We start from the raw sequence: 12,145 nt of genomic DNA, 5'->3' as shown, positions 1-12,145 counted from the left end.
TAGATTTGAGGTTACCTGTTCTTTAGCCATCTCAAAGGGCTCATTCCAATTCTTACTACAGGAATAGAGGCAGCAGCAATTGCAGAAATGCTTGAAATCTCCAGTATATAACACAATACAACTGAGGTCTGTTAATACCGCAAATATTTTATTTCGTTTATAATCATTTTGGTGTTTTTCCATGTGTCTCTTTATAAAGTTTCTCCCTAGCAATGTTGTCAATTTCTCATTTTACACTCTCAAAGGGCAGGGACTGAATCTCATTCATGCTGCAACCAGCACAGCACTTAAAAGACCATTACTAAGACAAAGGTGAAGCTTAGGGACAGAATGGGCGTGGTAAAGGATTCAACTCCTCAGGCTGTTATATGTAATACCATCTTTAATTGGTACAAGAAAAAACAGCTTTTGGGGGATATGGAAATCAGAGTTTTCATTTTAATATCACTATGGGTCCATGCTAGTTGCACGATCCATGGACAATATCTCAAACAAGAAACTAGTTATCAATTCCCTCCAGTTTCTGGCTCTGAACAGATCCCTTCGAGCTAGAGCCCAAGTTGAACCCAAACTGGTCAATGGTTCAGGGATGCAACAACCAAGAAGGGGGTTACTGGGACCGACTCGGTATCCATCATCAGGTTCACTGGAATGAATTTGCACTGGAGAAGGAAGATCATGGTTGATGGCTTATGGGCAAAAAGTCACAGTCAACCAAATTCTCTGGAAATATTTTTGCATATAACTGTGAGCTCCAGATGAATTTGGCTTTATTTATTCATTCAACAGTCAAACATTTATTAATTTCTTGCTATATGCAAGGCACTGTGCACAGTAAGGCCATGGGCTCAAAAGAACATGGAAATCTCTCCCTTTTCTTTGAACGCCTAGAGAGAACCAGCAACAATTTAGAAGGAGTGAATTGTCCTAAAAATACAAAATTGAGTAATCCCATGGATTTCTAAAGAAAAAAAGAAAACAAAAACAACCAGTTTAAAATTAATTGGTTTGCAAAGAATTTAAGAAATGGCTCCTGACCAGTCCTACCTGCCAGTCCTTCATTCTTTCAGAGAGTCATTCACTCTCTCAGGTAAAACTGTTAGAACCTCCTCAGGTAAAACCATTACAACCAAAGCCGATTTCATCCCAGAGCATTTAGAGACTGAGTTCCATTGACTTTTATTTTATGTTTGTTAATCTCAAATATTCATTAATGTATGATTTCAGACTTAAGGCAGAGAAAAAGACAGATCTGAGAGCCTAGGACTGAACTCCTAATGTAAGAAGGTGATCAGCTAGACAAAATCCATTACAGGGAGGAAAGGAAGGAATCATTAACAAGCAGTTACCTACATTTTATCAATTGGAGGTCACAAGGTCATTTATTAGTATGGTGAGGCTCACTGAATCAGGTCAAAATGCTATTTGGCCCCAATAATTATAGCAAGGAAGAGGCTTAAGTAACAGGAATGAGTTCAGTAGAGCACATTAACAAAGCAGGGACAAGGACAAATTAACTGACAGGGGCTGGTTTTAGGGCTGGGCAGGAGAAGCAATCAAAGGTCCTCCAACAGAAGAAAAACAGTTCTTCTGAGGTTTCATTTCTTTCTTTTCAATGTTGGCACTCCTGTACACCACCAGGCACTGCTACACACAAGTGCCTACCAACTGTGGTTCTGGCCTTACTTACGGAAAGAACGAACTCACTAAAGCTCTCACAGGAGACCAGAGTCCAATGGCCGGCAGTGGCAACATTTTTGGTGAGACAGAATTCCAAGGGTAAAGCCATGTTCCTTTTCAACAGCAAATGATCAGTGCAGAGGGTTGTGGGACTCTATGACTGAGAAATGCTTTCTGGTGCAGAACTCCAAATTTGCTTTTCAGGAGGAACTCTGTAAGGTTTCAGCCCAAGGAAGAAAGAAACCAAACAAACTAGGAGTTGTCTTTAGTATCTCCTAGTAGAAGAAGATGTCACAGGACCATTCCAAAGGAGCTGCTGGAGATCAGAGTTCCATTTGCTTTATTACTTGGAAAAGATGTGTATGGACAGTAAAATGCCAAAGGCTGCTTTCTGCATCAGCAGCACCAGACACCAGGGGGATGCCCCAGATGGAAGGATGCTGTCTCAATGCTTACTGGGATGAGCCAGAAATTTCAGCCCGAGAGAGGGTTAAGAAATTCTGGACCTTACCCTGTTGCCCACCCAGAACCAGGGTCAGCTGTGCAAAACAGTGCTCAGAAAGAGAAAGGCAGAGTAGGGCAGGCTGAAAGACCTCTATACTAGCTCTCAAATCTTCATCCCAGCCAGTCAAGGTCGTCATCATCATCATCATCCTCAAAAAGGGGCGCTGGGGGTGGGTGTCCCTTCATGCTCTGATAAGACAAAAAACAACCATAAGTTGTGGATTCTATCTGTGAAATAGATAATTTCCCGAGAATCAAAGATTCAAAACCTTTTTTCCAAGTCAAGCTGGACAGTGAGTTGTTGATTGAGAAAGGCAGCATTTAGTTCCCATCACGGTATGCTTGGTACTAAGGAGGCCAGCTCAAAACAGTAGTCCTTACCCTTACATGTACACATGTTTAATCAAACAGATCCAAATGTGTAAAGAGAAAAGAAATATTTCTTTTAATACAGAAAAAAGATCATTCTTGCTTAGCTACTTGGAATATTTCTTAATTTATTTTACAGTTTTCCCTCTCACACAAGTCACTTCAGCATTTTAGATACAGCGTAGTAGAGGTAAAAGGATAAGAGGAGGAGGAGGAGGAGGAGGATGTGTCAAAAAATGAAGATAAATGAAGAGAGCAAAATGAAGAGAAACAATAAACAAATAGGAGAGAGTTTTGTCTAGAGTTGGGAAGTAAGAAACCATGAAAAAGACAGTCAGGAAAAGGCATGCAGAAAGAAATGGACTGTTTTGAAAAATCATTTTTAATTTAATGTGCCAGTACTCATAGGAACACTGCTAGAGTTCTGTCACCACAGTTTTTCTGAAAAATTGGGCAAACACCCAACTGTATTTATTGACTCTCCCCCTGAAAGAAATCTAATTTTGAGTTGAAAGGCTACTACACTCTACTAAGCAGCTGAAATAAGAGGTTGTTTTTTTTTTTTTTTTTAATGAAGGCAGGGACTTGAGCATAGGAGTGAAGGATTCTGGAACAAAGATTCAGGACCTTGATGCTGTCATTGACATTGCTTCATGTGCCTGGAAAATTCACTTTGGCTTAAATTTTTCATTGATGTTTCAAGAAATGTGTCCTTGTACACTTATATAGGAATGGTCTGTGGTTTCTATATTTGTTTAGCCTCAATGAAAATCTTAACTTTACCAATTCTAACATGGGACTGTTGGGTAGTGCCTTAGCCAAGAGCACTTAGCTGAACATCAGAAAGCTTAGCTTCTGGTCCTACCTTGGCCACTAACTTGCCCTATGTCCCTAAGTAAGTCACCTAATTTGTATGAGACTCAGTTTCTTTTTCTGTAAGAAAGGGGAGATCATCTGTCCTATATTCCATTAAGGAATGTTTAGGGAATCATAGATAAAGAAACACTTTCTACTGGGCTTATATCCCAAAGAGATACTAAAGAAGGGAAAGGGACCTGTATGTGCCAAAATGTTTGTGGCAGCCCTGTTTGTAGTGGCTAGAAGCTGGAAAATGAATGGATGCCCATCAATTGGAGAATGATTGGGTAAATTGTGATATATGAATGTTATGGAATATTATTGTTCTGTAAGGAATGACCAGCAGGATGAATACGGCGAGGCTTGGAGAGACTTACATGAACTGATGCTAAATGAAATGAGCAGAACCAGGAGATCATTATATACCTCAACAATGATACTGTTTGAGGATGTATTCTGATGGAAGTGGATCTCTTTGATAAAGAGAGCTAATTCAGTTTCAATTGATCAAGGATGGACAGAAGCAGCTACACCCAAAGAAAGAACACTGGGAAATGAATATAAACTGCTTGCATTTTTGTTTTTCTTCCCGGGTTATTTCTACCTTCTGAATCCAATTCTCCCTGTGCAACAAGAAAACTGTTCGGTTCTGCACACATATATTGTATCTAGGATATACTGTAACCCATTCAACATGTAAAGGACTGCTTGTCATCTGGGGGAGGGGGTGGAGGGAGGGAGGGGAAAAATCAGAACAGAAGTGAGTGCAAGGGATAATGTTGTAAAAAAAAATTACCCTGGCATGGGTTCTGTCAATATAAAGTTATTATAACATAAAATAAAATATTAAAAAAAATAAAAAAAGGAGTACTGGCTGGATGAAGGGTTAGAGTCTAGTTCCAGGTCAGATGAGTGAGCTTGGACAACTCAAAACATCTCTCTAGAACTCTGTTTTCTCCTCTGTGAAAAAGGAGGCTGGGTTAGATGGTTTCTAAGATCTCTAATAGCATTGGCAACCTATGATTCTATTATTTGCAATCCTGTTCATAGTCAGAGAAATTCAGTCTTTATTCTGAATTTTGACATTACAAAAAGTACTAAGCTGTCTATGCTTTCTCATTTGAGAAAATCTGAGTGAAAGGTCACACCTTATCTCCCATCTTCAATAAAGAATAGTATGCAAGCACCCACTACCATATGTATGTAGGACTGCCTCATTTCAAGCCCAAGATTTGTTCGACAGTCCAGCTCAAACAACCTAATAAGCAGGCCACCAAGACTCCGGATTATTTTAGCCTGAGTATTGTTTCTTAAGAATGGGTCATGAGGGTCTCTTGTAACGGTGTTAGGATAAGCCCTAAATTTCCTTACCACTTCATCTTCATCTTCATCATCAGGCATTGGAACTGGCTTTGATGCTTTTGGTGTTGCCCCTTTAAACAAGCAATCTTCATCACCATCTGTGAAACTGAAAGAAAAAGAAAAGTTATCAGCAGTAAAAAGTATTGCTGCTTCTGACATGGCAGGAATTACTCTGTTCCTTCCTGGCACCAGAAGTTTCAAGAATCATTTTTGTTTGTGAGAAGCCAGAGTAAGAGTTAAAAGAAGCCATAATCTCTAGGAATGATGAGCTCCTAAGGAATAAACTTACCAATGCTGACAAAATCAATTCTACACTCGCCATTAAGAGAAGATAGCAACCAACCTGGCCTTTTGGTGTTCGTGCCTAAGTCTGGGGTTGGCTGCTGGTTCTGCAACATTCACAACTGTGCCCAGCTGTGTCTTGGCAGTTCTGGCTGTGGCAATGGGACAATCCTTCTCTTCATCCTTGTGGAGGGGCTTGACTTCTCCTCTTGAATGTCCAGGTTTCACCAACAATGGTTCCCTTTCCTTGTGGCTTACAGTCTGATGGGCTGTTGACTGCAAAGTTTTTTCACTCTCCTCTCTCTGGGACCCTGGCTCTGCCAATCCAACACAAGCCTCTTCTGATAGGCTGCTTTTGTGACATTTCATTTTGTTATCAACATGAGTTTCTTTATACTCAGGTTCCGAGACTGCAGCATTTCCCAGAACTGGTGGCATGGGTGGAATTGAAGTTGGGGGCCCTGGAATACCTCGAGATGGAACTCTAGCTGAACTTCGGGGGAGAGGGTTCCCAGGCACATCTAGACTTTTTTCTGCCTCTGAATTTCGCTTCCTGGGGGAGATGTCCTCCATCCCATTCTGTCTTTCAAAGGCTTTAGGCAGTGGACTCTCTGGCTTGTCTTTCTGCTCCACTGGTTTGGCTGTGGGCTTGAGCTCCTCCCGATCCAGGGTTCTAAGACTCGGAGTTGGAATGGTTATGGCTGAGTGATCCTTAGATGGTTTCTGGAGCTGCTCTTCTTCCTCCTCGCTGCTGCTCTCCTGTTCTGACTCCTGGGGAATCAGCAGAAGTAGCGTCTCCAGCTGTCAGGAAAGCCAAGAGGGTAGGACATTAGTACTGATAGAAAAGCTTTAGATAATTCATTTCCTAGTTCTTTATAGTAGAGAGAAATTCTTGTCTCATTGGCTAGACTGGCCTCAATATGACTAATCAACCATGAACAAATAAAAATGATGTGGGCTAGGGATACTTGATGCTGCTGCTGCCCCTGTCACTGCCACCACCACTAACACTACTACTACCATCACTACCACAATTACTATTACTGGCATTTCCAAGTCTTGGCCCAAAGAAGGGTCCCTTCATTTTCAAGGTTGAGGATGGTGGTGTGAACACTACAGATAAATGTCAGGCTTTCTTCTCTCTCTCTCGCTCTCTCTCTCTCTCTCTTTTTTTTTTTTTGATATAAAGGAAAGCTCTCTGTTGGTGGGGGGAGTAACATCAGGAATATAAGGGATGTGTAAAAAAAAGGATATAAATAAAAATTTGTTTAAAAACAATAATTGACATTTATGTAGCACTTTATCATTTGCAAAACATGTTATACAGATGATCTTATTTAAGCTTACAAGAAACCTTTTTTTTTTTAAATAGCCTTTTATTTACAGGTTATATGTATGGGTAACTTTACAGCATTGACAATTGCCAAACCTCTACAAGAAACCTTGTGAGGTTGTTAATAACTCCAGATATTTTTTCCATTTTAGAGATGAGAAAACCAAGGCTAAGTAAGGTTGTGTTTGAATAGTCGCACAAGAAATGTCAGAAACAGGTTTTCAAGTTTTCAAGTTGAGCATTCTACCCACAATCCCACAATGCTTCTCATATGAAATGCCTTTAACAATGTCATATCTCTTTGGACCTCAGAAGGTCCAAAAACAACAAGATCCCAAATTGCTGAACATACCTTGATCGTATTCATGACAATGCTCAGAATAGTCCTGCCATCATAGGATTGTTCCAAATCAAATTCTCCCCTTAGGGACTGGAATACTCGATTCATGATCTTCTTTATCTGAACATGGTATGAAAAGAACATGAAGCAAAACCAATTTGAGTGCTGATATCAGATATCAGAGAAAATGATACCAAATGTTTTAAACATTTTTTATCCTAAGCCCAAAACGTGAAGTTTGTTGCTTTAATCAATACATGGTAAACAGTGAGTATTGCTTTGCTTTCTAGGAGAAGATTCTCTCCTTGGACTGGATCTCTATATTTCTGCTAACGGACCTATCAAAGTTGTGCACCCGCAGACAGAAGTTGATAGCACAGAAGCTGATTTTCATTACTACAAAGACTGACAACACCATCGTCCCATTTCTACCAATCTGCTGCAGTTGCTCCTGCTCCTGAGAATTGGCATCCAATATTCCTTTCCAGGAATTAGACATAAGTACAGAGAATAGTAGAATAGTGTCTTCTGTGCAGCAAGTCCCTTCCAACCTCCCAATTCAAGAAGGAAAAAGACTGAAGTCTTTAAAAGGTTGCCATCTGCACATCCTCACACCAAGCTATCCCTGAGATCTTGGAATAACACTGTACTTAACATTCCAAGAAACAGAAGAAAGACTCAGGAAAATACAAACTCAGACCAGACATTCCCTCCATAGTTGGGCCCTAACATAAAGTCAGAAGTCAGAAAGTAGGTTGGGAGAATGAAAAAACAAAAAGCTGCCTCTTTCTAGCTAATGTTATGATTGGGATATTGTAGAAGGAAACAAAACAACTGAAATATGTAAAAGCAAAAGTAAGTTCAATAGAGAGAATAAGTTAGTTAGTTATGCTTCTGTGATAATAATGAAAAATTTTCTTGGAGCTGCTCAGCTGCAACATGGACTGCCTCTCCAGCCCTCAAAAAAAAAAAAAAGTTCTTCGCAGGAAATCTCTGAGTTCAGAGTCAGGGGTACTGTACTGGTACAGCAGCCTGTGCTGGGTGGGCAGCTGGGCTCTAATGACCTCTACAGGCCTGTAGAAATCTTTTTTTAAAATTTTTATTTTAATTAATTTATTTTTATTATTATAGCTTTTTATTTACAAAAAATATACATGGGTAATTTTTCAATACTGACCCTGCAAAACCTTCTGTTCCAACTTTTCCCCTCCTTCCCTTCACCCCCTCCCTTAGATGGCAGGTAGTCCCATACATGTTAAATATGTTAAAATATATGTTATACATATTTATACAGTTATTTTGCTGCACAAGAAAAATTGGATTTAGAAAGAAAGTAAAAAAAAACCCAAGAAGAAAAACAAAAATGCAAGCCAACAATAACAGAAAGAGTGAAAATGCTATGTTGTGGTCCACACTCATTTCCCATAGTTCTTTCTCTGGGTGTAGCTGGTTCTCTTCATTACTAAACAATTGGAACTGATTTGGATCATCTCATTTTTGAAGAGAGCCAGGCCTGTAGAAATCTAACACAACAGCAGGACTGCACAGATGCTGCCAATTCTTGTGCAGTTTTTCCAGATAAAAATTTATCATGTGGCAAAAATTTCTCCCTTTCATAAAAAAGGCTAAACTTGAATAATATTTGCCATAGGTCAAATGAGAACCAAAATTTTCCTTGAGAAGGGGACTAGGAGGATTGATGGTGATGACAGTTCTGGGACAAGTAGTCACAAGATATAGAGACTTCTATAGGTAACATGTGTGATGCTCTGAGCACTACTTGAATAGGGTTCCCTTATTTATTTCTCCTTTCCTGACTCAGCACTCATAATTATTCAAGGCTAACAAGCACAGTAATACCTCCTTTATCTGATATGAGGGAATGCAGCAGAGATAAGTTTCTTTTAAATTAAAGTTACTCCCAGAAGAATCAATACTTCAAAAAATTATACCTATTTTTGCTAGAAATCCTATTAAAGTGTATGAAGCAATTTCTTACCATCTTAAACAATATGCTAGAAATAATTTAATTTCTCCTACATGATTTAGAGCTCATGCTTAGTACTTGTTCTATATCATATAATAGTTCTCTCAGGGATTTCTCTTACAGTATAATGAGCTTATCTCTACAGTAGATGGACAGAGACGGAAGTGTTTTGCTAATGGTGTCTGATTTTTCTATTGTTCTGTCTTCTCTATGTGCTTATTTTGAGGCTCACTGACTTTTGTAGCACAACAGAGACATGTACTTCTCCCTCCTTTCAGCTTCCTTCTGTGGATGGTCTTGTAAGCTCCCTGAGGGCAGGAACTGTCTTTTTATGTGTATCTCTGACACAGCACAGGCATGCATGGTACACAGAAGACTCAATATAAATACTTATTAACTAGTGACTGTTGTCTTGTGTGCCTGATAACCAAGCTTCCTAGAATTGTTGAAGAACCTGTAAATCAAGGCCTTTCTTTTGAAGTACATGGGTTTCTAACAGCTACTTTTACTACTCAGAGATCTGTTATGTTAACTTGAAATATGTGTATATGCTACAAAGGTGCAGTTCCTGGGTATCTGTGGGATATTTTTTTAAAATTAGGTTAAGATCCCAACAATTCAATGATGGCCTGCACACTGGGATAATCACTTGATGCGTGATACTTTACTCTGAGGCTCACCTCCCTGAGCTGGCCCCTTACCTTCTCGGAAGTGTCTCGTGCTTCTGAGCCATGTTCACTTCCGGGTGTGTTCTGTTTGCGTAGCTCCTGAATCTTCTGCTCATAGTGGACCGTCAGACTCTCGATTCTGGATTGGAGGGCTATACACTGCAAATAGACAAGTTATGGAAAGCAGTCTTAGAATGAGGACAAAACACAAAAAGAATACATAGCAGGGGCCAGAAGAAGCCCGCCTCTGCTTGGCCTTCCACTAAAACTGTTCTCTCTAAAGTTACCAAGGATCTCTCAGCTGCCAAATCCAATGTTTTTTCCCTCAATGTTCCTTCTCCTTGACACTCTTCTGCCCTTGACTCTGTTGATCACTCTCTCCTCTTTGATACTGTCTTCTTTCTTAGTTTTTGGGATACCACTTTCTCCTCTTTCTCCTACGTATCTGTTTGTTCCTTCTCTGTTTCTTTTGCTGGATCCTCCTCCAGATTATTCCCCTTCTAACTACTAGTATCCCTCAGGGTTCTGTCCTGGGTTCCTTTCTCTTCTTCCATACTACTTCATTTGGTCACCAGCTTCCACGGATTTAATGACTATTTCTATGCTGATGTATTCTCAAATTTATCCATGCTGTCCCAACCTGTCTTCATACCTGCCTTTCTACCTCTTAAAACAGATGTTTAATAGACATCTTAAACTACACATGTCCAAAACTGAACTCATTATCTTTCCAACTAAATCTCACCTCCCACTCCCACCCCCCCCTTCCTATTATCATAAAGGGTAACACCATCTTTCTAATCTCTCATGTTCACAACCTAGGAATCATCCTCGTCTGCTCACAATCCCTCACACTCTCTCCTTCACCTCAGTATCTAAGCTGTTGTTCTGCACATTCTCTCTTCAGACACCCCTGCTCTGAGGCAGCCCCTCATCACCTCACACCTGGATTATTGCAATACCCTGCTGGTGGGTCTGTCTGCTCAAGTTTCTCCCCACTCCAATCCATCTTCCTATCAAAGTCACCAAAGTGACCATATCACCCCGCCCCCACACAAAAAACTTGAGCAGCTCTCTATGACCTCCAGAATCAAGAATGAAATTCTCTATATGGTGTTTAAAAACATAATGTAGCTACCTCCTTCCTTTCCAGTGTTCTTAGATTTCACTCCCTGATAGGCACTCCTCACTCACTGGTCTCTCCACTGTTCTATTAACATCTCTCTGGCTGTCCCCCATGTCTAGACTATATACCTATCACCTGCCTTTCCAGACTTCCTTTAAGTCCCAATAAAAATCTCATCTTCTATAGGAAGCCTTTCTCAATCTGTTAATTCTAGCACCTTCCCTCTGCTGATTATTTTCAGTTTATGTAGCTCATTTGTGCATATCTGTTTGCAAGTTATAGAATATAAGTTTCTCCTCCACTAATCCAAGACTAGGGGCAGCATCGTCTAGGCTAGAGTGTTGAATTTGGAGGCAGATATAGACTCTGGATTCAAATCCTATGCATTTTTCTGCCTCTAAATTTGACACTATGCTGTGTTCCCCTTAAATCTTATGTTGGTGAAGAGGGATGTGGCCTTTTTCCTGTCAGTTCTTTGGATTTATATCTGATGGGAAACTCACTGTGCTTCTTCAGCTATTGGGAACTTGACATAAGATAATTAGGCATGACTATAAAACCTCATCAGTTTGAAAAACTGAATCCACAAGTTCACGATGAGTTGAGTTCAAATGATCTAAGTTTCACTTAAGAAAACAAAACACTAAGGCATTTTTAAAAATCACTAGGAAATCAGTTACTTAAAATTAAGTTTTGATAATTTTTGGTAACTTTTTTTTTAAATTATAGCTTTTTATTTACAAGTTATATGCATGGGTAATTTTACAGAATTGACAATTGCCACACCTTTGGTTCCAAATTTCCCCTCCTTCCCCCCATCCCCTCTCCCCGATGGCAGGTTGACCAATACATGTTAAATATGTTAACGTATAAATACAATATAAACATACATGTCCTAACAGTTATTTTGCTACAAAAAGAATCGGACTCTGAAATAGTGTACTATTAGCCTGTTAGGGAAATCAAAAATGCAGGCAGACAAAAATAGAGGGATTGGGAATTCTATGTAAGGGTTCATAGTCATCTCCCAGAGTTCTTTCACTGAGTGTAGCTGATTCAATTCATTACTGCTCTATTGGAACTGATTTGGTTCATCTCATTGCTAGAGAGGGCCACGTCCATCAGAATTGATCATCATACAGTATTGTTGTTGAAGTATATAATGATCTCCTGGTCCTGCTCATTTCACTCAGCATCAGTTCGTGTAAGTCTCTCCAGGCCTTTCTGAAATCATCCTGCTGGTCATTTTTTACCAAACAATAATATTCCATAACATTCATATACCACAATTTATTCAGCCATTCTCCAATTGATGGGCATCCACTCAGTTTCCAGTTTCTGGCCACTACAAAGAGACCTGCCACAAACATTCTTGCACATACAGGTCCCTTTCCCTTCTTTAAGATCTCTTTGGGATATAAGTCAGTAGAAACACTGCTGGGTCAAAGGGTATGCACAGTTTGATAACTTTTTGAGCATAGTTCCAAATTGCTCTCCAGAATAGCTGAATGTATTCACAATTTTTTTGGGTAACATTTTGATGGATTTGAATGATTAGTAAGGTTTTACAGAGGAATTTCTGTCCCTTAGGCAAGGGGGTGAATCAGTCCCTTTCTCTACAGAAGCATTTATATCT

The 12,145-nt window shown here is 39.7% G+C and overlaps 1 protein-coding gene across 3 annotated transcripts in view; it reads right to left on the bottom strand.

Moving 5' to 3' along the window:
* Nucleotides 1–127: 127 nt before the first annotated feature.
* The window catches only part of FKBP15 (FKBP prolyl isomerase family member 15), an 88,986-nt gene continuing 76,968 nt past the window's right edge, over nucleotides 128–12,145 (bottom strand). For all 3 annotated transcript variants that reach the window (XM_051980014.1, XM_051980015.1, XM_051980016.1), the window contains 5 exons: nucleotides 9,417–9,542; nucleotides 6,741–6,848; nucleotides 5,117–5,856; nucleotides 4,783–4,879; nucleotides 128–2,373 (listed from right to left, as the gene is read on the bottom strand). In XM_051980014.1, the coding sequence (XP_051835974.1) occupies nucleotides 2,296–2,373; nucleotides 4,783–4,879; nucleotides 5,117–5,856; nucleotides 6,741–6,848; nucleotides 9,417–9,542 (1,149 nt within the window). In that variant the 3' untranslated portion in view covers nucleotides 128–2,295. The remainder of the gene's footprint in view (nucleotides 2,374–4,782; nucleotides 4,880–5,116; nucleotides 5,857–6,740; nucleotides 6,849–9,416; nucleotides 9,543–12,145) is intronic.

Source organism: Antechinus flavipes, chromosome 2 (assembly GCF_016432865.1).
Source record: "Antechinus flavipes isolate AdamAnt ecotype Samford, QLD, Australia chromosome 2, AdamAnt_v2, whole genome shotgun sequence".
In the NCBI taxonomy this organism is placed as follows: domain Eukaryota; kingdom Metazoa; phylum Chordata; class Mammalia; order Dasyuromorphia; family Dasyuridae; genus Antechinus; species Antechinus flavipes.
The sequence above is the reverse complement of the archived record's forward strand: the minus strand, read 5'-3'. Positions and strand labels throughout refer to the sequence as shown.